Genomic DNA, 24,248 nt, shown 5'->3' with positions numbered 1-24,248 from the left:
TGGCTGCATTGCTCACTTACATATATATATAATGTATTATATATTTTCATTCATAAATAATTTACATCTTACCGTGTGTGTTGTCAGGCCTCACCAGGTGATGCAGTTAGTGGGAATAGTGCAGACATTGCACATATATGCACCCATATCCTAATATATAGAGTTACATCGTGCATTATAACCTGCTAACTCTGTCAATTATTTGTGATAATTTGCGCCTGAAAGCACTTTTATAGATACTAGTTTCTGTGGTGTACAAGATATAAAAGAAACAGAGAAATATATATATATTAAACATATTAAAAGCTGCAATATGCAAGAATTGTTCACCTTGAATTCATTCTCCGAACAAATAGCGGTAGCAGAGCACCCGCTAACTGCTGCTGATTCTGTTTATACATCCAGGACTATACTAGCCACTGTTAGCATTTTAGCCATGCAGCTAGCAGCTACCAGGGGAGTGTTTGGGTTTTTTTACAGGTTTGGGAGACTAAAGGAAAACATGCAACGGGATTACGTGGGTAGGACAGAGAGAAAAGGTGACTGTAGTCCAGTAAAGTTACAGGATAACACAAAGTGATATGCTCGTCTGTAACCACGCACGTGTGCTCACATGACAACACTTCATGAGTCTCACACAGCCACAGTCTAGTCTTTACTTGCACGTGTTCGGTATAGAGGTCATCCAAAAGTAACAGAAAGTAAACAAGTTACATTACTTTGATATTATTAAAGGTAAATAGTTACTGTATCGGACGCACGGGAGCTTTGGAGCACTGGGGGACAGAGGCTTTTAAGGCCTGGGGCTAGCTGGTTAGCATGCTAACATCAATGACATAATGTCAAAACTATAACTTCACAGTCTGTTGATCATTCCTGGAATGTTTTTAACTAAAATTCTTACATATTGCACCTTTAAAGTAACATTTCTGGTCGCGTGCCTCCACCTGCTGTTGCACACTTCCACTCCACTACACTTCAGTCTGAATTATTGCAGTTCTGACTCAAACAAACCAGAGATAAAGTTACTGTTTACTTTACAGATTGACACCATGAAGGGAGGTTGAAGTATAAAGTGGAAGAAAACATGAAAAGTCAAGTAAAGTACCTCAAAAATTATCCTTAAATGTACTTATTTGATTTAAAATCTGTGAAATTAACGCCTCAACTAACTAAATATCTGATTTTTATGTGTTACCAGAGGGAATAATAATAACACAGCTCTTCATGAGCTCTGTCTGTCGGCCTCCGGATGTTTTTAGGGTGAGTGAAGCAAAAATAGCTCTGACATGGTCGTCTGCTGTGACCAGGCCTCTCTCTCCACATGGCTCTGTCAATCACAGGCCCAAAACAAGATGGCAGGCTGCGGGAGCTGGGTCTTCTTCCTCACAGGCAAGTTTTTATATTCCTGAAATGATTTAAACTTTATCTAACGTGAGAAGCTCGTTCGAGTGTCAGATTTCTGTTATTTAGTGTGAACAGTTGGCTGATTTCAGCTGTCAAGGCCCCTGTGTGGTCACAATCTGAGAAGTTTGAGTTTCTTGCTGACCGTTCAGATCAATCCTTTGGTGTTTTATTTTTCTTTGCTCGCAGTTTGTGCTGTCAGTTTGCTCGGGGCCAATGCAGAGATCAAGTTTACCATTCCTGTGGGGAAGTTTTTCACGTACGAGCTGATGAGAGAGACTTTCCAGAACGACTTTGAACCTTTGTCAAAACTCTACGGTGAGAAGAGCTGAATCATATCGACTCCACTCTTCACAGAGATATAGATTTCCTTATTGTGTGTGTCTCCACCTCCCTCACAGCTGGACGTTTGTACGATGACCCCATGATTTTTAAGTGCAACAGGCAGAACTTCCCGGACCTCCCCGAGTGGCTGCGCTTCACCCAAAGACACCCTTTTGATAACGGCTTCCTGTACGGCACGCCGACATCTCCGGGGAAAAGTATAATTGAGGTATGACGTCATCATTGTACAAACCCGCTGCACATATATTACATATTTCTGTTCCTGATATGGGCCCAAACACAGATAAGATTCCTGTGCAGAGACAAATATGCAGCTGTCTGACACGTCGGTGCTTAATGTCAGGTTTTGTTGTCAGACCCTCGGAGACAAAAGCATTTGGGTTTCTCTCTGGAGCTGCTATTTTTTTAACCAGCATTAAAAATTCAGGAGAAAACAAGCCTTTGAAGAAGAAGAAGAAGAAGAAGAGACACACATTTCTCAAGTGGCACCAAAAATAAAATGTATTCTGGCTGGAAAACATGTGGATGTAACCGCAGATTACAGCTGAATCTCAGAGACAAAACACTTCATTAACACATTACAGCTCCTCTCTGGAGTCCACGCTGATTTTAGTTCATGTTTCTTTCATTTTAAATTGTCCCTCGCCCCCTGAAGTTCAGTTCAGTGCAATTTAATTGGCAGCAACAAAAAATAAATTGACAGAAAAGGTGTCGGCTGAAGCTTCAGCTGATGATACCTGCTTGTTTTTTCACATGTCAGACAAGCAGCTCATATTTTAGAGCATAACAGAAACAAAAACAAAGGTAACAAAAAGTTTTCATAAACAGAAATGATCCTACCTGAGTTTTATATTTGCTAAACAACTTATTTTTACTTTTATTAAGCTCAACATGCTTTTTATACACATAAATACAGCAGAGAAATACCTGCAAAGTAGTTTGATTCTGACTGAAAATGTACCTTTTCCCCTCTAAATCTTTGTTTGCCTGTAAATTACTAATATTAACAATTAAATGATTAAATAATCAGATTTACTGCCGTGTAGATTTCACATACAACAGATCTGCTGTGGCGTCTTTCTGAAAAGTTCAACTTTGGCTCTGATGCAGGATGTAATCTGTAAAGTAACTAGTAACTAAACTTATCAGATAAATGTAGTGGAGTAAAAAAAAGTGCAATATTTGCCTTCATTATGGAGTGAAGTGGAAGTATAAGGTAGCAGAAAATGGACATACTCAAGTCAAGTACAAGTACATCAAAATTGCACTCAAGTACAGTACTTGAGTAAATGTACTTAGTTACATTCCCTCACAGCTGACAGTGAAGTCGTATGTGAGGGCTGGATCATTAAACAACCTCTTCTTCTTCCTCTGACAGATCTACGCTGTCAACAAGCGCAGCTATGAAACAGCCAGACACATCCTGGTCATCAAGGTCACCGCAGGTACGAGAGGCTCAAATGAAACCCAGAATGTTCTGTACTGTTGATGGTGAAGCCAGAAGGAAATGACATGTTGTACATCACTCACAGAGAAGATGCTGCCGTATCAAGCAGAGTTCTTCATCAAGCTGAGGGAGATTGAGAAGGTGCTGCCCTCTGTTGTCCAGGATGAGATAAAGCAGGACCTACAGAAGCTGTGGGACACCGAGGCCCTGGAGGTCGTCAACATCACCAACGCCCTGGACCGCGGAGGCCGGGTTCCCCTCCCTCTCGCGGGACACTTTGAAGGGTAAACAGGCCGAACTTGACCGCAACATCTAACTTTTGGGAGGAGCTGTATGTTTTTATGAACATGTGATTTGTGTCAGTGTGTATGTGAAGGTGGGGTCCAAGCAGTACTTCTCAGACTGTCTCCTGATGGTTCTGGCGCCGGAGCATCAAAAGCAGTGCACGGCCGGGGCCAGAGTCAAAGTCCCCGGAGGCTGCAACTTCTGCACCATTCCCAGCAACTGCATCACCTGGTGCAAGACGGAGCTGGTGAGGCCTGAGAGGGAAATATTATACAACACATGACGTGTATGAGTGAACGCTGCAGCCGCAGAAACAATCCGTCATCTTCATGTGAGAGTGCCTCACAGTTCCTGTAAGAGTCACTGTCCCTTCTTCTTCCCTGCAGTTTGATCTGACGAAGCAGGAGCCGGCTCCACCTCCTCCCACGGTGGGTTCGGGGATCATGGAGACCGGAGTGGAGTTCGACCCCCTCGAGTCTCCCCCGAGCAGAGACTTCTTCCCGGACTACCTGGTGACGGTGATCGTGCCCCTGATCCTCGCCATCATCCTGTGTGTCCTGCTGGCCTACGTCATGTTTTGCAGACGAGAGGGAGTGTACGTGAAAAACGAGCAACAGTGTTGTCGTTTGTTGAATACACACATTTCTTTTTGTGGTGAACTGACCCTTTAACCTGAATGATTGATCCTGACACATTTTTCTTCTTTCTTTTGTTTTATAGAGAGAAAAGGAACGCAAGAACAAACCAGTAAGTGCACTGATGAGAGTTCACACAACACGTTTGCTTTATTTACATTTACTGAAGTAATGTAGTTTTAATATACAGGGCCGCCCATTAGGGGGGGGAGGGAAAGATTTCTGGGGTCAGCAGTGATCACGTTCATCCTCACTTATTAAAACAACAAAAATGGTGCCATTTTTTATTGTGTCGGGCCACATCTACCGATCTAAACTAACTACTAGCTAATATTTGAGTGTTTAAAAATAAAAGAGAGGGAGAAGAGGGAGCTGGCGACGGCCTCAGCCCCAAATAATAACACAACTGTTTCCAGTCAGCTCAGAAAACTTCTCCCAGCCAGGCCACACAGGTGGACGACAGCCGGGATGCTAAAGTTACGAGCCAGGAGCTAGCTAGGTCTGTTTGTGTTCGCGTAAGGAGACAGATAACGCCTTCTGTTTTCCTGCACAATCTTAAAGGTGCACTACGTAGTTTTGGGGAGAAGAAATTTTAAACATAAGAGAAAGATCTTAATTGACTAAATAAACAAACTCTCTTTGTTTTGACCTTAAAGGACAACACACTTTCATACTTTGTTTATATGTGGCGGACCCTGCCACCTTTCTAGCTTCAACTTCAGAGTTTGAATCTCTCCAAAAACTGCATGGTGCCCCTTTAAGTAAAACACTTGTGAGCGTAAACACAACAAACTGTTTTCCCGCTGCAGGATCCAGCTGTACCACCACCACACCATCCTCGGGAACACCGACGAGCTGAGGAACATGGCAGGAAGCCGCGGCGTCCCTTCACCTCTGTCCACGCTGCCCATGTTCAACAGCCGGACCGGGGAGGGGGCCCGGCCTCTGCAGTCCGACAGCCCCGTCCCCCTCATCAGGGCCCAGCAGTAAGAACCACACCCACCGGTTCCTCTTCACACTTACTCACAGATCTCCACCAGCATCACTCATTAGTATCAGTCAAGTCAAATCTTAACGTAGGATGTGTTTGTATCTCCTGTTTTCATAGTGATCCCTACGTTGACACGCTGCCCAGGTAAACTCACTCTTCATATTCAGGCTTCAGTCATTTTAATTATATTATTAAAGACACAAACTCATCACGTTGTTTGTTTTTGCAGGAAGTGAGAACAACGATGGATGAAGTGTCGTTAATACAGTCACCTGCCGCCGCGGTCTACCGTCATTTACAGTATTTGCAGTGAGAAGTTATCCTTTGTTTTTTGTTTCTTCTTTGAGATGAATGAATAGTGTTAAGTTATTTGCAGTTCATGTATATCTGTATTCCACCGTCCATCACGACTAATAAAAACATGTCCAAAGCTACGTTCTTTATTGTTGCATCCATCAGCAAAGCCTAAAGTTTCTCGGTTTTCAGGAGCACTGAGTTAATGACTCAATGCGTTACATTAACACACATATTTGGATTATTATCCCATTATCACCTTCCATATATATATTTCTGTACTATAAACACTTACTTCAATGTTTAGCTCATCCCATCCTTTTCTTTTTGAGACGATATGAATGGCTGCAGCAAGAAAAATCTGTTTCAGTGTTCATGTGCACCTCTCTAGGGTTCCAGACTGCCTTGAAAATGTGTGAACTTCTCCTTTAAGACTCAAACAGACCTTGTCCAGTTGGAGAAGGCAGCCATGTCTGCAGTTTCAAACATGCCTGGCAGCTTGAGTAATCTTCGCACCACTGCAGGAGGATGTACACCAGGTAGAGGTTGACTCAACTAGGCTGAATGCCATGAACAAATCCGGTGTCACGACCTTGTAGAGTTGCATCTGCTACAGTCGACTTCAGAGATTCAGCTGCTAAATCAATTAAGGAAAGGTTAAAAGATATCAGTCGTCTTGGATCGGTTCAATCACGTGAACAGAAATCCAGAAAGAGGAACTGCTGCTCTGTCATCAGCATCGAGTGATGGCTCAGACATCTTTCTTCCATCCTTTTATAGATTTAGTGTGGAGCCTCCCTTTACAGCAGCTGCTGTTGCACTGGAAGTCCAGAAGGGGTCGCCGGTGTGTCTTCATCTGAGGATCTTTTGGGCTCAGACACAGGCACATCTCCTCTCATGTCAACAGCTTGGTCTGAGGACAAACTTCACTCTCGTGCGTCTGATTAACATCTGATTTTCGCATTTTCTACAGTTTTAGCTCAAAGGGTTTTGGAGGCAGGTGATGTGTGTGCAACGATGAGGATAAGCCAGGTTGGAGTTTGGATATTGGCCTTGTTTTCACTGCTGCTTAACAGAAATGTGTTCAGTGCAAACTGTTGTGGAACAGTTGATTTCCTGACTCTCTATTTTAATCTCCAGCACCAGAACATGCACGATATCTCTCTGGTGGGTGTCGTCTGAAAAATGTGAAATGCAGCTTTCAGTAAAAATGGGACTATCCTACGACGGCAGTTTCACAACAGTTGCAGAAACAGGACAGTGAAAACTCAGCCACTGAGTAGACCACTTCACATGCTTTATTTCAGCACCCAAAATAATTAAAAACATCTCAATTTATTATACATGTACAAAATAAGTACAGAATCTCTCTTTTTAAACCATGAAAGTGGGTCTGCTTCAAATTCTTTTTTAAGAAACCCTTCGCGAAAGAACATCAACAAACAACATAAACAACAGGGTGGGAGATGTGTGCTGTTTTTTCTTTTTTAGTGAAGAGGAGTTTTTCCACAGGGGGGGGCAAACAGACAAGAAGGATCAACACTGAACACAACGGGCAGGGAGATGAAATTGAACCAGAGTCACTTGCTTTCTTTTTTTTTATCTACAAAGACATGATTGCATGCATTACATCTGCAGTGATCGCCCCCTTTTTTTTCTGAGGACCTCTTTTAACCAACACTTAAGAAGAAAACAATTGCACTGCACAGACAACAAGAGTCAATTTAGTAGCACCAAAGGTTCTGCAGGCATTAGTGGCAATAATTACAGTATGACAGCGAGAGTCTCACCATCACCATCAAACACCAATAACGGGACCTCGTTGAAGTGTTAATAGCACCTTTGACTGTTTTTTTTTTTTTTATTTCCCCACAATAGACTCGTGTAAAATGAACCCTTTTTCGTTTAAGAAAAAAAAAACACTGCGGGGTGACTTCTTGTTATGAGGTAGCCATCTACATGTTGCAATGAAGGTGAGCTTTTGTTGTCGTGCTCTCTCAGGTGTTTTTTTTTTGTTGTCCCTTTCATGAATTTAGAACAAGAAGACGCTTCACACTTTTTACAATTTATTTAACACCAGGAAAAATGGTACATATCATTTGTTGTTTTCAATGTCCTTCTCGCAGTGGTAGAAAATGGCAAAAGTCACCTGTGTTTCATCGCGTGTGTCGATCTTTCTCTCTTTTTTTTTTTTTTCTTAATCTCCAGGGGGAAATTTTACACAAGTATATATTATTTTCTTGTTGCCAGTGGAAACAAAAGATTCTTTTTAAAGTGTCCTTGTGGTTGGTTGAAGTAGCAGTCCCGAAAAACTTCTCATGATTGGAAAAAAAAAACATGAACACCGTCTTCAGTAGAGTGGTTTTTTAAAGCATGTGGACCAATGGCAGCCGAATGAGTTTTGAATGCATAGAAAAAGGATTTAGAGATGACTGCTAGAAAAAAAACAACAACGTCATGTCCATATTTCTTTCATTTTTACAAGAAGCAAACTGGGCCAATTTCGACGCCAAACTCCTGATCAGGTGCACCAACATCCATAGGAGCAATGTCAATGATGGGCAGGCGGGATGTTTTCGTTGTCTTGTAGTCGATGACTGTCTTGCCCCATGAGCCAGTGTGTGACTGTGGAGAGGAACAAGAAGGAGAAAGTGAGTCGTTTATCTGTCTAGATCGAAATCTCGCATCTCTAAATTAGAATCGGTGCAAAAAGAAAAAATGCAAGCTCAGAGAGAGAACTCACCGTGCAGCCATCCTCGCTGACGGTGTATGTGAAGCGGCTGTTGCCCTCGGCTCTGATCTCAACGTCGTTGGAGCCTCCGAGAACCATGGCCTTCTTCAGGTTGCCGGTGGAGGCATCCATGTAGGCGATGCTGTTCTTGCAGTGGTATGTGACGTTCTGGGAAGCCTGGTTGGACATCAGGCGCATGAAGGTCATCTGGATGTTGACGTCCTCGGTATCAGCTCCATCGCTGCCATACTGGAACTGCAGGGTGGAGAGAGGAGAGAAGGTGCTTTACTGTCACGGACTTGTGAGGAGGATTTTAGTTAATGCAGGAAACTGTTTTTTTTAGGACTTCTCACCTGGGATCCACCGGTCATGGACTCGCTGAACCAGACGTGCTTCTTCTCCTTGGTGTTCTTGCTGAGGTACCAGTTCTTCATGGGGATGTTGGACTGGCTTGGGTAGACGCAGGTCTCGCCAGTCTCCATGTTGCAGTGGACCTTGATGGCGTCCAGAGAAGATCCCTGGTTGGGGTCGACGTAGTACATGCCTGTAACAAAGAAACATAAAACTGAGCTCATACGTATCTTACACTTCATCTACGAGCTGCAGCAGGACTCAGATCTGGACTCACCGCTCTTCCACTCGGGGTGGCACATTCTCAGGTCACGGCACATGCGGGCAGGGCTCTTCTGGGTACCGTCGGGGCTGCGGATCTTCTCGACCTTCTGGGTCAGGGTCTTGAGGGTGGTGTCAACCTCCATGTCGCGATCGCGCATCATGGTGGGGTCATCAGCGCGGTATCCGCCGCCACGGTAGGGATCGGGAGCCTTCTCCTGAAGGGGCTGGCTGACGAAGTCGAATCCACTGCCGGGAGCTCCGGGGGGTCCAGCGGGTCCGGGAGGTCCAGGAGGACCCTGTTCGGAGACACCAGGTGTTTACAAACTGCAGCAACATTCCAAATATTTGGTTAAAACAAAGGTTGTAGTGCGACTTACAGCGGGTCCCATCTCTCCATTGCGACCGCGAGGTCCAGGGGGTCCGATGGGTCCAGGCAGACCGTTCATGCCATCCTTACCGGGAACGCCATTAGATCCAGAAGGTCCCTGTGGAGCAGAAGTTACATGACATCTTAATGAGAGAAAACAACAATTCAGATTGCCATTTTACTGACATGTGGTCGGACAGGCAGCCTGTTCAAGCCTTGAAGAAGGTCTCAGCTTCCGCACATAAACAGATCTGTGCTGACTAAAGACTCCCCAAGTACCAGATTGGTAGTGTGAATAACTAGGTGTATAACAGATCTACTTACCCTGGGTCCAGCAGGTCCAGAGGCACCAGCGGGTCCTCTCTCTCCAGCACCACCCTAGAGGAGGAACAAGATGTGAATATCAATATTACACACTCCAGAACGATTGTTTAACCATCCCATGAAGTTGAGAAAAGTTGAGTTTGTTTCATGCAGTAACAACAAACTTTTACTCACAGCAGGTCCGGGCATACCCTGCATGCCAGTGAATCCTCTGTGTCCCTTGTGGCCTCTATCTCCAGCCTCACCAGCCTCTCCTCTGTCTCCCTTAGCTCCAGCGGGGCCCTGAATGAAAGCAGCAGGAGGTCAACATTCAATCAACACAAGAGTAGCGCAACATCTAAAAAACTATTGTGTTTATATATGTAACTACGTACAGCGGGACCACGGACTCCAGCAGGACCAGAAGGACCGGCAGGACCAGCAGCACCCTAAAGGAAAATCAGATCACAGAAAAATCAAGTTGAGTTACTGGATTTAATTCCATCTTTCAACAGATAAAGATAAGCAGGAAGGGGCCTTACAGACTCTCCACGTTCACCAGATTTGCCAGAGGGACCAACAGCTCCGGGGGCACCGGGAGCACCAGGGGCTCCTGGGGGTCCGGCCATACCAGACTCACCACGGTCTCCCTACAGGAGGAGGAAACATCCAGTGAGACAATGCTTGGAAGCTAAGGCTAGTTTTGTATAACATAGCAGAATTTTTTGGGTGTTTTCATGTTTCATGACTTTTAAGTATGATGGAGATGAATCCAGATGAGGAGGGTTACCTTGGGTCCAGGGGCTCCATCGCGACCGGGGGCACCATCGTGACCCTGAGATCCCTGTGGCAGAGCAACAAGAATGGTCAACAAAACTGTTGATCAGCGCTAATGCAATGTGAATTTGTAGGTGCATTCGCAGCGAGTATACGGTCGATCGCAGCCTCTTACCTCACGACCAGCCTCTCCGCTAGGACCAGACAGTCCAGGGGGTCCAGCAGGTCCGGGGGGTCCACGCTCACCAACGAGTCCAGATGGTCCCTGCTTTCCAGGCTCACCCTGAAGAAAAGCAAGAGGGGAAATTAATATACAGTTTTATTCATGTCTCTTTTTACTGTTGACTTTGTTAACCTATTTCGCTTGTGTCATGGTGGTCATGTTGAGTACTCACAGAACCTCCAGGCAGACCGGGGAAACCACGCTCTCCACGCTGTCCGGGGAGACCTACGATACCACGCTGTCCAGCAATACCTCCGGGTCCGGGGGGTCCAGGAGCACCCTGCACAGAACGAAAGAACAGATCACTTTAGTACATTTGAGGCAGCAAAACCTTGACAGAACGGCTGTTGAAAAATCACAGTGGGAACTCACAGGGGCACCATCGGCACCGGCAGATCCCTTCTCTCCACTGGGTCCTGCGGCTCCAGCAGCACCAGCCTCACCAGGGCGACCAGCGGGACCGGTCTCGCCACGGCCTCCTCTTGCTCCATCTTTGCCGACGGGTCCGGCGGGTCCAGGTGCTCCACTAGCTCCCTGGACACATGTAGAGGGTTCAAGGTCATGATGGTATCATACACAAGATTGGGCTGGTTATTACTGCTCGTGATGTGGACTAGAGGTGACTTACAGAGGGGCCAGAGGGTCCAACTCTGCCAGCGGGTCCAGGGAAACCAGTAGCACCCTACACACACACACACACACACAGAAAAAAGATGAGACTTCAAGCAGCATCCTGTCAATAAAGCTTCACTAGTGGTTGCAAGGCCTTCTAGATTTAAACTTCCTGCAGTTACCGCGTCACTATTCGGGTTAATTCTACAGTTATTACTTATATAATATAAAATATCTGAAAACTATTTGTTTGTGTGTTTTGTGTTTCAGAGCATCAACTGTCTCATCCTTTGTTTTATTATTATCTGTTGTTGTTTTCATTTTTCCTTTCCTAAACTCTTTTAAGTAAAACTTCTTCCCTGAACACGAAACCAATAAAAGAAAATAAAAAAAATAAATATTTAGAAGAAGTCAGCAGTCGTCAGTTTACTCAATGAACAGGAAAGAGATCCCTTCAGGAAAAAGGTTGGGAGCTGCTGATATAAGTGTACAAAATCCCACTAGACAATCAGATACTTACAGGAGATCCAGCACCACCACGAGCACCTTTGGGTCCAGGAGGACCAGCAGGTCCCTGTTGACAAAAAAACCCATTTGTGAGTAAAAGAAGAAGCACAATCTAATAATCACCATAAACAATATGACCACATGAGATTCATTATTAATTCTATTTCTATTTTCCTATTTCTTATTCTTTTATAAGCTTGAAAACTTAAAAAAAGTAAATAAAATATATATAATCTGGTAAATTAGCACTGGGCCCTACCTGAGGTCCAGCAGCTCCGACAGGTCCACCAGGTCCGGGGGCACCAGCGTCTCCCTTGGGTCCAGAGTCACCAGACTCTCCCTTAGCACCAGGCTGACCATCAGCACCCTGAGGTTGGAGGGCAAGAGAAAAAACAGTTCAAGACATGTCCGGGCTCTGTTGTTACATGATAGAAAGCATCTAAATCTGTCCATGTGTGAGATTCTTACAGGAGGTCCAGCAAATCCAGCAGGTCCAGCAGGTCCGGCCTCTCCACGGTCACCCTGTTGAAGTGATGAGGAGAGAAGGTTTAGGGTCATACAGTCATAAACTTACAACGTATGTCATATTGCTTTGCATTCTGACGATGAAGATCCAGTAAAAAGTTTATGTTATGTCTGTGTTCTAGCTCTCAGTCAGGTGTGTGTTTGGCAGAGAACTTACAGGGGCACCACGAGGTCCAGTGGGTCCAGCAACTCCAACGGGGCCACCCTCACCCTAACACCACAGATGAAGAAGGAGGACAGGAAGTCAGCAGACAAGTTGCTTGGTACTCCAAGACATTTTGTGCCAAGAAACCAAATTTAAGGCAAAATCCAGACATCAAAGTTAACAACAGAACTGAAGTGAATCCTTAACACCAATCTAGCAGATATCTTGGACCTGGAGGTTAATACCAAAGTTGTGTCTGGTCTTACCTTCTCGCCCTGAGCACCAGGAGGTCCAGGGACTCCGATAGCACCAGTCATACCACGAACGCCATCTTTGCCAGCGGCGCCCTCACCTCCCTTGCCACCAGCATCTCCCTGAAGAGAGAAAGTTGAAAGATTACTTACGAGGGTTTTTAGAAAAGCTTCCTTACTTAGTTACAAGAACCCAAAAATGTAACTAATAAATATTTCTGTCTTTGTTTGCTCACATTTTATAGACAACGTTTGGCTAATCGTCAGGCAGATTAACACCAAATGCATTTTGGCAAGCGTTCTGGGATCCAGTTTTATTTTAGTTTATTCCTCAATAAACTTTATATTTGACTCCTTACTGTCTCACAAACTTAAGACACACTTAAGCCATCTGTTGACCCATAATAGAGCTGAGCAGGTGTGATACTTACTCTCTCTCCCTTGACTCCGGGCAGACCAGAAGCTCCGCGCTCACCGGGCATTCCCTGCATACCAGGGGCTCCCTGACCACCAGGGGCACCACCAGCACCGGGCTCTCCCTGCACACACACACACACACAGAAACAGAAATACACACATTAATGTCCATTCAGGCGACTGCAATTAAACAACAACCAACAGAGGACCATAACAACGACTGTTTTTCTTTTAGCTACATCCATGAAGGAAAGTAAAATAAAGGACAGTTTTTGCGATTGGTTTTTTGAAGGCCTCACTGCTGAACTGTGTTCAGGCCTAAAAACAGTAAAACCTCTCCTTGGGAGTGCGGAGAGTGCAGATGTGTGTGTATCAATAAAAAGATAATGTCACAACAGATGATTTCTCCTCTGTTCTCATGCAAATTTGTGAAGGTCTCAGCTATAAATGGCATGTTATGATGTAAGGGCAGAACGCTTTATGTAGTGTTGTATTATATATTTGTAACGTATGTGTTTATGTCAGGTCTATCGAGAACTGGAGGAGGCCAGAAATTGAGATCTAATATCCCAAAAAAAAAATTGACATCTTAACCCACCTTGGCTCCATCGTTACCAGCGGGGCCAGGAGCACCACGGGGTCCAGTTGGGCCAGCAACACCAGGAGCACCACGCTCACCAGGGAAACCTCTGTCGCCCTGAAGAAGAAAAGGGGACACAATCGGTTACAACCAGTTTTAGCTGTAGACCAGAGGATGAGGAAAATGTTTTGTTTCTTAGATACTCACTCTTGGTCCAGATGGGCCGAAGGGTCCAGCCTCACCAGGAGCACCCTGAACAGAAGAAGAGGGAGGGAAGAGAAGGTCGTCATGAAGACTTGATGGCCAAACGTCAAAACATTCACACAACACTGGGAAAACTGGCTGCAGTATGTCATAAAATACACCTGCAAGGCGACCTTACAAGCAGAAACATGCCAAGATACGGAACAAAGATTTTGACATTTACAATTTTCTGCGATTCTTACCTGGTCACCAGGCTTGCCAGTCTCACCAGTAGCACCTTGGGGTCCAGGAAGTCCCTGCACATGGGAGAAAGGTACAAGATTTTAGTGTAACAAGAGGAACAGCTCAGGATTATTTCAACAAAAACAAAAGGACAGCATTCAGGCTGCTGAGACGCTCTGAAACCTACCTGGAATCCGGGAGGACCAGCGGGTCCCTGCTCTCCCTTCTCTCCAGCAGGTCCCTGAACAGAAAGAAGAAAATGGTGAGAAAACTTGCAACTGATAAAACAGCTGTGTAACTAAATACTGCTGGTAATATCAGTCATATTAAAATGGGTTGAGGAGATACGTACAGCAACACCAGAAGGTCCAGGAGCACCAACGTCACCATCTTTGCCAGGAGCACCCTGTCAACGAAAACATCACAAATCAATTATTGATCTTAGCTTTGACAGAAAACAATTTGTACAGAGAATAGAGTTTGATCTGTGTCATTTTGTGTACTTACAACAGCGCCAGAGGGACCAGCACCACCTCTCTCTCCGGGCTTACCACCATCACCCTGTAAAGAAGAACCACATAAACTGAACACTGATGTAGATATCACAGGCACCGTCTGGAATAGATCTATTCTTGTGTTTCAAACCAAAATGAGTGTGGCAGTTTACTCACAGCGGTTCCCTTGGGTCCGGGGAATCCCATCACTCCGGGCTGTCCTCTGGGTCCAGAGGGGCCGGGAGGTCCAGAACGTCCGTCTTGTCCTTGGGTTCCCTAAAGATGATCAGAGGACGGGGGGAAAACTTAAGAAAAAACTCTCCTATCATGATTAAAGGGACTGTTTTCAGCTGTTGTTCAGAAACTATTTATGAGTCAGAACTTACAGCAGGTCCAGCTTTGCCATCAGGGCCAGGGCTGCCAGGGCTACCGGTCATACCCTACGGAGGGGAGGCCAAAGAGTGAGTGAGTGAGTACGAAGACGAACAATACACACACGCTCATCAACACAGAAATGCTGCACCTGAAGAAAAATGTCGTAGAACTCACCTTGGATCCAGGGGCGCCAGGAGCACCGGAGCTACCAGACTCACCAGTGGCTCCCTGAGCTCCCATTGCGCCAGGGGCACCGCGCTCACCAGGGGCACCCTGTCATACAAGGGAAGAAGAGTCAGGAGAGTTTTCTGCATTGGGGTTTTGTTTGTGTCGTACAAGCTTTCTCCTGGTTTTTGGCTGTTTGAGGACTCATTGGGTCGACTCGCCAACTCACCTTTCCACCAGCAGCTCCATCAGCACCAGGGAAACCGCGAGCACCAGGGGCACCCTAATGGAGAGACAGACACACAAGACAATGTCAGAAACTGTAGGGTTGAATCCCCCTGGGAATTTAACATACTTTAACTGTTTGAAATGCTTTGAAGGAAGATAGATTAAAAGGTTTAACATGGAGATTTGATTGTAACTTCACTAAGACATTAATTTAAGGCAGTGGGAAATGGCCCATGATCAAGAGGTTTGTCCCTGCTCAAAGGCAACTTCACTATCCGACAGAAGCTGATGTGAAAGATTAGGTCACATACACGCTCTCCAGGGGGTCCACGGGCTCCAGCACCACCGGGCTCTCCACGAGGTCCTCTCTTTCCTTCCTCACCAGAGGGGCCAGCAAGTCCCTGAACTCCAGCGGGGCCCTGGAAAATAAAGCAAGGTCGTTAGAAACATTTCATTTCCTAAAATCACACAGAAAGGTAAATTAAAGGCAAAATGTTTATGTATTATGTAACTTACAGGCTCTCCCTTGGCACCAGGCTCTCCCTTAGGTCCAGATGCACCATGGTCACCCTGTTGGCGGAAACACACATTTTATTTAGGCTGTCCAATGATCCTGTGTGTCTATAACAATATTTATAGTTTGTACATTCAATTGTCTACTCACGTTGTTACCCTTGGGACCAGGAGCACCAACAGCTCCCTGAGCTCCAGCGGGGCCGCGAGCGCCGGGGAAACCGGGAGCACCAGCAATACCAGCAGCACCCTGTGGGGATGGAGAGTCTGGAGGTCAGAACACTTGATGTGCAGGATTCAAGAGGAACAAACGTGGTCAATGAGGATGACACTTACAGGAGATCCCTTAGCACCGGCGGAACCATCGGATCCGGGGGCACCCTGTTGACAGAAGGCAGGAAATAAACATTAACATTGATTCGACTGCATTCAGCATTTCTATTTTTCTATAAACCTGGTCCTGATTAGACAAACAAGCAAACAGAAAAGTCCAGTATCTACTCACAGCAGGTCCAGCGGGTCCAGCAGGTCCGGGGTTACCAGGCTCACCGCGAGCTCCCTGGGGTCCCTCACCTCCACGAGCTCCCTGAGGACCACCCTCTCCCTGTGGAGGGAAGCAACAGAGTCTCAGAAATCTGCATCTTCAATATAATAAGTGTCTTAAAGAAACAAAAATCAGTCATAAACAGATCGTACGTGTCTGAAATACGCATGTAAATGACTCCTCCTGGTTCTTGATATATCCAGGTGTGTGTGACTTCGTAAAGAAGGTGTCACGATATTATAACTGATCCTTCACTGATGGCAACAGAGGCGGGGATGCAACAGAGGTGGCATTAGAGGTGTGCTGATGCCATCTGGTGGCTACACTGTTCACCTGGCGTGCACATTATTAGGCCAGATATTTTTACGCCAGATCTCGCTAGTGGCCGACTGTGCAGACAGAGTAACTGGAAGTAGCATCAGGAAGTTTCCCCACTGATGATGTCGATCCTACGAGTGGGGGTAACAGGGCTTAATTCTTACAGACTGTTAATGTCCACTGTTTTCCTACTAATGCACAAGACCAGGGAGATTATTGAAACACCTGGTCAGGTAGGTAATGAAGAAGGAGAAGGGTTAAGATCAGTGTCATGTTCCTCCTAAATCTAATCAGAGACTAAAGCCTAAAGGGACAACATCCAGTTTGGTGTTTTACATTACTTTTTTTGTTTTGTTTGTTTGATTCAGGTTATTTCCACTTGTTTCAGTTCAGTTTTATATCTCAAAAATGTTGAGTTAGTTTTTAATTTCAGTATGGATATTTGTCAGGAGCGAGATGTAAGGAGCTCAGAAAAGGTGGCACAGTACAAACACAGCAGTTTGTCAAGGAAACTGACTCACATTAATGACATGCTGTATATTTTTATTTTATTTTAGTTACTTATGAAACTAACATGTTTTTAGCACTATTACCTGTGTACTTGTGTGGGTGAGTGCTTATGAATGCGTGAGTATGTGTATTATAATATTTCTTTCACTTTTTCACACCAAGGTTTTTTTTTAGTTCAGGTTTAGTTAACTATAAAAAGCCTTGATGGACCATCTTTTTATTGGATGTGATCAATGTATTGGGTGTCTTACCTTAGCTCCGGCACCACCGGGGAATCCAGGGGGACCAGCAGGTCCGGTAGATCCCTAAAAAAATATAAGACACACTGTTAGCAGACATCCATAGCTTTGATGGAATGCTAATTACAGAGCAGCGCATCACACCCTTCAATATAGCATCAGGTGATGATGTCGCAACAACAAAGATAATACTTACGGGAGGTCCACCAGGGCCAGTGTTGCCATCATTACCACGAGCGCCCTGCAGAGGAGGAAGAGATTAGATCAAAGTGATATTTGCAGGGACTGGACACAAGCTGCTCACAAGCTGCTGTAAATAGATCCAATGTAGCATTTAACTTTTACAAGCAGTCAGGATTAAAAAGTTTAACTCACAGAAGGTCCAGGAGGTCCGGGGCGGCCTCTCTCACCAGGGAGACCACGAGCACCCTACAGAAGACAAAAAACAGAGTAATATTAGCGAGGTCACCGTGAATCAGATGAAACTTAAAGAAAAAACAGACAACCAACAAATTAACTGTGATGAGACAAAAACGTACCATAGTACCGGGGACACCGTTCTCACCAGAGGCACCGGCCTCTCCCTGTAAACAAATACAACAAGAATAAGCTCAGAGACAATCACACTGGGATGGCTGCCAGCCTTCAAACTGAAATTTTCGGGTCAATCTACGACGAGAGTCCGACTATCCTACCTTGGGGCCAGCAGGTCCGCTGTCTCCCTTGGCTCCATCCAGACCGCTGAAACCCTGTGCACAAGATCAATCAGCATCCTCAGGTCAGTCACCGCTCGTTACAACATCACAGCAGCTGAAAATGCTGATTTTTTTTTTGGGTCAACAAACTCACTCTGTGTCCCTTGATGCCGGGGAGTCCAGGGGTTCCGGGGAATCCACGAGCTCCCTGGAAAAGAGGAGGAAAACAAGATCAACACTTCATGTACGATAACCGACCTGTAAAAAATGTTTTAGTTTTCTACAACTGAGCAGGAAGTATAACCATCTCCTGGGCATCACTCACCTGAGGTCCAGCAGCGCCACGCTCACCGGGGCGACCAGCTTTGCCAGGCTCACCCTGTTGAAGACACACAGAGAGGAGGTCAGTATGTGCTGGTTTATGACAAATATCAGAAGGATAACAACCACAAATATAAGAGAAGGAGATAAAAACCATGAGCTCATGTCTGTTTAGTGTTCGCAGAACCAATTAAAGCCGTGAACTGCCTCCTAAAGAGGGATGAACAATAATCAATAAACCACTTACATCATCTCCGTTCTTTCCAGGGGGGCCAGAGGGACCACGAGAACCCATGGGACCCTAAAAAAACACAATAAATGACTGGATTAGCACCAACTGCATCGTGATGAGGGGGCATTTATTTATCACCAACAATAAGTGGGGCGTGCAGATGTGTTACAGCGGGTCATGTGACAACAGGAAGTGGAACACAAAGTACAGGAAGTGGCAAATTTAAAGGAAAATGTTGTGTACTCACAGAAGCGCCGGGCTCACCGGGCTCACCAGGGGGGCCAGTGAAACCCTGAGGACCCTGATGGACAACAACAAGAACAGATTAACACAATATCTTCTTTAAAGTTTATGTATTTATCTGAGGTGCAGTGTCATATCTGACACAGGAAACAAATAACTGGATGGTGTAATTAGCTAGCATACGTGTCAAAATGAGTACTGAACCTAGGGACCACTTACAGAGGAGCCAGGGGGTCCAGGAGTACCACGGGGACCCATGGGACCCTGTTGATGAGGAGGAGAAAAGAAAAACGCCATTAGGTTTTCTTTATTTGTCTGTAAAATGAGCAGCATGATGTCCTGAGCACAAAGTGCTCAAGGTTTGTTGAGAAAGAGGAAAGCCTTCGTACCATTGGGCCGGGCTGGGGTGGGCCGCTGGATTTGGAGTGGTCAACATAGCTCATTTGAGGAGAGAAGTTCTGCAGGAGGAGAAGATAAAGAATCAGTCACTGAGCTTTAGAGGACCAGAACTTCAGAGTTAATGAAGCAACACGAGACACCTCAAGATGACTTCGTTGTCACTTCTAATGCTACAGTATGAAGATTTCTAATTCAGTAGAGGTGTAAGAATTTCTGAGAGACAACACATTTTCTCTGTAGCACAGATACTGAATAAACTGGCCAGAACAACACTTGATATTCAGCACATTCCCCCAGAACCTCAACCTGAGGACCAGGGAGCTGTCTGCACACCCAGTGCTGAAGTAAAAAAACCTCTCCTGGTGGAACTGATGCAGAAAGAAGAGCCTTTCGAGAGATGTTTTAACCTGGACTATCATGGGTTTTTAAGATGGATCTAATTTCAAACAAGATTTCCTTCCTGGGTGTCGTCATGTGGAGATACTTACTCCGCCAAGGCCAGGGGGGCCAGGGGGGCCGGGTGGGCCGGGAAGGCCAGGCTGTCCGTCAAGTCCATCGTTGCCAGGAGGACCGGGAAGACCCTTCAGAAAAATTCAAGGTAGAAAGTCTGTTAGCATTTTTCTTTACTAATCATTTATGTCATTCATTTTTAGGAAGTCACAGCTCGTGGCCCAATCAAAGATGATTAGACTATGACTCTTCTATCAAATAATTATACATGTTGATAAATCTGAATAGCAAAAATGAAACTCATACGCTGAACGTGCTCAGTCACATGATTTGTTCAAATTACAGTTGCTTTAACTTAAAAATTGGAAGTTTTGTTCAGCTGATTTTGATAAATATTTGCTAAAAAAAGTCGTATTGCTTCCTGTTGTTGCTCGACAGAAAGTTCATATTACTTCAACATCTTATAAACATATTTGCATGATGTGACCTTTGAACTTTTGATGACCTACTGACCCTGTGACCTAATTATTAAAGGTCATCAACACCAACTACGTCATAGCAGCTTTACCAACGTTTAGAGTAGTTTGTAGCAAATATATAACACAGATTTTCACATTTTTAGGCAGCAATCAGGAGAAAAAACTAGTGAACAATATAACGAAAATAAACAACAATGTGCAAACTTATCTATAAAGACAAAGCTGTCCAAACGTTATTCATATCTACACGCAACTACCATTAAAAAAACCACATCATTTGCATTGAAGGACAGAAAACGTCTCTTGAACCTACCCTGTCTCCCTTGTCACCAACGTCTCCTGCTGATGGCTACAAACAGATGGAAAAAGGGAGTTAGGCTATGCTGAATATAATGACAAACTAAACTGGGTCATGCCAGCATCTCTCGAAGAGAGACAAATATGAAGTTTGGGTTCGTATGTTTCAATATCAAGCAAAGTTAAAGGGCAAAGTACCTCTTGGGGAACCTGGGGTCCTACAGAACCAACGGAGAGAAAGAAAACGTCAACACCTCTTGAACATTTATGTGATACACATTCATAACTTTGGACATTTATAAAACAATTGTAAGAAAAGCAAATAGGCTACAAGTCAAATGTATCTAAAGCAGGTCCGGGCTGAGAGTCAGTGCTTAAATGTGATTATAAATGTTATCTGTAGTGAAATGTTGCTGTAAATGTTGAGATGTGGCCCTGTTGCACCCTGCAGGGTCACTGAACAGGTTGGCATGTTGGGAGAAATTACATCGCCACAGAGCCGGTATAATCCAGTGTTAAAAGAATGCATATCGAAAATGAAATGAACCAAAGGTAGATCCAAAGCGATTCTTTTCTGGATTAAAATCCTCTGGAAAAGCAGGCAGGCTTAGGGCCTCACGTCCATTCTCTGGCCAGTGAGCCATGGATGGGTCAGAGATGAGGTGACGGGCACTAGGTGGCGCCACAAAGCTAATTAACCACAGAATTGGAGAGGAGGATGAAGGTGGGTGTACCCTCAGGGTCTGGGCAGATAGGGCAGCACTCTCCGTCTGGGATGATGGGGTCGGCGCAGTCGGATGTGTCCTCGCAGATCACCTCGTCGCACATGACGGTTCCGCTGTCGCAGACGCAGATCTGGCAGGGTTCTGGTTTCCATACATCCTTATCGTTGTAAGCCTGTCCATCTAATGTGCAGCTGCCGGGTGCGCCTGAGGGGACGAAACAGCGGTGAGTTTGGTGAGATCAAACATGCCATTAGAGAGTGAGCATCTTGAGTTTTTAAGTTAAAAAAGTGACTTCTGTGAAATGTGTTGAGCCTTGGCTACACCTGCACAGATGTGCATCATATGGGAACCAGCTGTGCCCAATAAGCTTAGATCAGACACCAGACTCTGCTTGCAAAAACACATAATGATCCGTAATAGCTATTTAGCAGTTTCCCCACGCAGACCTTTATCTTTATTTGCAACGTTGAGACTGTAAACTAATGAGCTTTGACATTTTTTGTCCTGCGTCATTCTACCCAGGGTCATAGAAACTGGCTTTAGAGGAGTTTAAATCTTATAAAATCTGGTGTTTGGTGACTGATTTGTGAGCAGGAACAGAGCTTCTAATAACATATACCACTGGTGCCTCTCTGCAGGAGGTTACAGTCATTTGGGCCTGGCAAATGTGAGAAAACAGGCAGCTAAAGTCGCTCTAATCAGATGTAGAAATAAGGAGTTCTCCTCAAAAAGTACAAGTGGAAAATTACACTGGGCTCTAATCACATTTCAAGCTGCTGGATGTGTGGTTGGGCCTCAGAGGAGGGAGGAGGAGGACCCAGGTTTGGAGGATGGATGCGCAGTTCCAGTATCTGCCACTGAGCGGCGCTGTTAACCCACAAAACGAGATGATCCGCACCCTCCTCTACATGGTGATTAATTGAAGTCTAGACTTTTTTTTGGTACCGTCGACGTCAGAGTTAAAACATTTTTCCATTGTCCTTATTTTCTGCTAACCATGTCTGATTTTACGCAAATTGGATGAAAACTCTTTTTTAGTTCAGTTTGGCGTTTTAAGAAGCTTTAGTGCAGAAGTTTAACATTATATTGGGGGGGAAGTCATTTTTTCCAGTTGGGTTGCCAAACTAAGTTTCCTCTGCTCACTTTGGATGCTTTAATGATCAAACTACAAAGAAAAATCCAAGTGATTGGATTTACAGACTTTGGCACACGTTGGATACATTTTTTTCCCAGAACTGATGGAAACTACGTCCCAAAGTCAACATAATTAAGATTTAATCAAATGGATTTTGCCATTTCCAACTGGCTTAATGCTTGCACTCTGTTGCATCTCCCTTTGAAACTCAATGTCCTGTCACTGCGCATCTGAGACACTGCAGCTGCTCCCCTCAGGTTTTGCGCACGGTGAGCATGTATCTGCACGTCCGTGAGAGCAGCAAACAATAAAGAAAAAGTTCTAGAAATCCCTATTCGCCTCCAGATCTCCAAAGAAAAACCCATCAAAACGCCTCCCTGTGTAACAACCTTCACAATCTCTTCCCACTGGAGTCCCGCAGAGGACGATCTGTTCCAGGGAACCGCTCAGCATCCTTGCGGGCTATCATCCACATCCTGACGGTGCCACAGTCCCAAAAACAACTCAAATCAATGTTTGAAAGTGATACTTACTATCATCCTCGCCTTGACCTCTGGCCAAAAGTACTGCTGCGCTGAGCAGCAGCGCTAACCGAATATCCACAAAGCTGAACATGTCTAAATATTAGACATGTAGATTCTTTGCGGCAAGGGGGGAATCCTCTTTTTCTCCTCAGACACCACTCATACACGGTAGGGTCCGGTCTGTGTATAACTCCAATCCAGACCCTAGCAGAAACTCCCTACTGCCTAAACAAATGAGTTAGCTTGGCTTTTATATGCCAAAATTTTTGGGGAGGTCCCGTGCGCACCAGACAACTTGTACATGTTCAAGTCAGAGTCCCTCCTTCATCAGAGGAGAGGGGCCGTCTTAAAACATGTCAAACAAGTTCACGTTTCAGCTCAAACGTGGATGATGAGGACACTCATCATTTACACGACGGCTCGCCACCGTTCAGACGTGTTTTATCATCTTCTGCGTCTCCATGGACTTTTCCTAATTGAGGCTTTTGTTGGGTTTTTTTTGTTTTCGCCATCTCACCTGAGACGGTACCGCTGGGCTGATTTTTTATTTGTCTGGACTCTGGATGCTTTTATGAACAGAACAGATTCATTAGGCCCCAGATTATTGAGGATATGTATATGAGGAAGTTATTTTTTTTTGAGTGCTTTTATGTACTGATGAGGAAAAAGATGTCTTCCATGTACTGTCAGTCAGACTGACGCGTGCGCAATTTACGCACGGAGAGCTATCCAGATGGAGGATGTTTGAGGCTCATTAACGTTTGGAGACTAACTTTTCTTGCTTTGGAGGGAGTCCTTCTCATGTTATTGTCTAGATATTAAAACTCTTTCTTCTTCTTCTTCTTCTTTTATTCTGGGCCTTTACACCTGAGCACCAAGCACCTGCAAGCAACTGCAGTTTCACACCAGTATAATGTATGTACAGAACACGTGTACTAACGATTAAACACACACTTTACACACACATTGTGACCTGTTACAGTTTCTAGATCTTTCAGGGAAGAGTAATAAAGTAATTATGAAACGTTTAGTATTTCCCAGAGCACATTATTAAGCTTCTGAACATCTATCTAAAAAGGGTGCCTTTGTATTTGTTTCGGATAAAAGTGGAAGAAACAGTAAACCAGAAGCAAAATGAGGTTTTAAAACATGTAAAACAGGCTGTGTTAAATTCCAACTTTTCCCAAAGAGGCATGGCCATCCCATGATGTTAGAGGGAAGGAGGGAAAGAGAGAGAGAGAGAGGAGAGAGAGAGAGAGAGAGAGAGAGAGAGAGAGAGAGAGAGAGAGAGAAGAAAATCTGGCAGATCCACAAAGCAGTCTGGTTACACTGTGGACACGTTGCAGCTTCTACAACTACAGTGTGGCCCTATTTGACCTTTTCTCAACTCTTAACTGTTGTCTTCTTTTTTTGGACGTTCAACCCGAAGCATCGGTCCAGTTTTCACCAGTTGGAGTTGATGAAGACTCTGAATGTTACACG

General features: G+C 44.9%; 3 protein-coding genes across 5 annotated transcripts in view; 1 reads left to right on the top strand and 2 right to left on the bottom strand.

Annotated features, from left to right (window-relative positions):
- Positions 1–392, bottom strand: part of ppp1r9bb (protein phosphatase 1, regulatory subunit 9Bb) — a 29,112-nt gene extending 28,720 nt beyond the window's left edge. The window contains exon 1 of one of the 2 annotated variants that reach the window (XM_073489888.1): positions 331–392. The gene's annotated coding sequence lies outside the window, so the exon portion shown is untranslated. The remainder of the gene's footprint in view (positions 1–330) is intronic. The other variant, XM_073489887.1, reaches the window with a different exon arrangement.
- An 855-nt stretch (positions 393–1,247) lies between these two features.
- On the top strand, positions 1,248–5,541 carry sgca (sarcoglycan, alpha). The gene is made up of 11 exons (XM_073489953.1): positions 1,248–1,392; positions 1,594–1,722; positions 1,806–1,957; positions 3,128–3,194; positions 3,282–3,480; positions 3,560–3,728; positions 3,868–4,076; positions 4,202–4,228; positions 4,926–5,102; positions 5,225–5,251; positions 5,337–5,541. The coding sequence occupies exons 1-11, from the start codon at positions 1,290–1,292 to the stop codon at positions 5,341–5,343; spliced, it is 1,266 nt and encodes a 421-aa protein (XP_073346054.1). The 5' UTR covers positions 1,248–1,289; the 3' UTR covers positions 5,344–5,541.
- A 1,913-nt stretch (positions 5,542–7,454) lies between these two features.
- Positions 7,455–22,945, bottom strand: col1a1b (collagen, type I, alpha 1b). Of its 2 annotated transcripts, XM_073489073.1 has the most exons (51): positions 22,776–22,945; positions 21,117–21,311; positions 20,581–20,600; positions 20,399–20,434; positions 19,645–19,737; positions 19,147–19,215; positions 18,977–19,021; positions 18,762–18,815; positions 18,530–18,583; positions 18,287–18,340; positions 18,116–18,169; positions 17,962–18,015; positions 17,806–17,850; positions 17,642–17,695; positions 17,463–17,507; positions 17,279–17,332; positions 16,161–16,259; positions 15,992–16,036; positions 15,807–15,905; positions 15,659–15,712; positions 15,454–15,561; positions 15,144–15,197; positions 14,924–15,022; positions 14,761–14,814; positions 14,552–14,650; positions 14,388–14,441; positions 14,233–14,286; positions 14,068–14,121; positions 13,901–13,954; positions 13,662–13,706; positions 13,473–13,571; positions 12,889–12,996; positions 12,473–12,580; positions 12,219–12,272; positions 12,005–12,058; positions 11,796–11,903; positions 11,550–11,603; positions 11,046–11,099; positions 10,790–10,951; positions 10,590–10,697; positions 10,370–10,477; positions 10,208–10,261; positions 9,960–10,067; positions 9,813–9,866; positions 9,613–9,720; positions 9,439–9,492; positions 9,125–9,232; positions 8,761–9,043; positions 8,486–8,676; positions 8,145–8,387; positions 7,455–8,026 (listed from the first exon to the last, which is right to left on the bottom strand). In XM_073489073.1, exons 1-51 carry the CDS (start codon positions 22,855–22,857, stop codon positions 7,880–7,882), a joined length of 4,347 nt encoding a protein of 1,448 aa, XP_073345174.1. In that variant the 5' UTR covers positions 22,858–22,945; the 3' UTR covers positions 7,455–7,879. The 2 variants fall into 2 exon arrangements, with proteins under 2 accessions (XP_073345174.1, XP_073345175.1); XM_073489074.1 differs by lacking the exons at positions 14,388–14,441; positions 14,552–14,650; positions 14,761–14,814; ... (2 more) ...; positions 15,454–15,561; positions 15,659–15,712 and having other exon boundaries at positions 14,233–14,274; positions 15,822–15,905; positions 22,776–22,943.
- Positions 22,946–24,248: the final 1,303 nt, after the last annotated feature.

The sequence above is a fragment of the Pagrus major genome, chromosome 20 (assembly GCF_040436345.1).
Source record: "Pagrus major chromosome 20, Pma_NU_1.0".
Lineage (NCBI taxonomy): Eukaryota > Metazoa > Chordata > Actinopteri > Spariformes > Sparidae > Pagrus > Pagrus major.
Note: the sequence above shows the minus strand (reverse complement) of the source record. Positions and strands in the feature narration are given on the sequence as shown.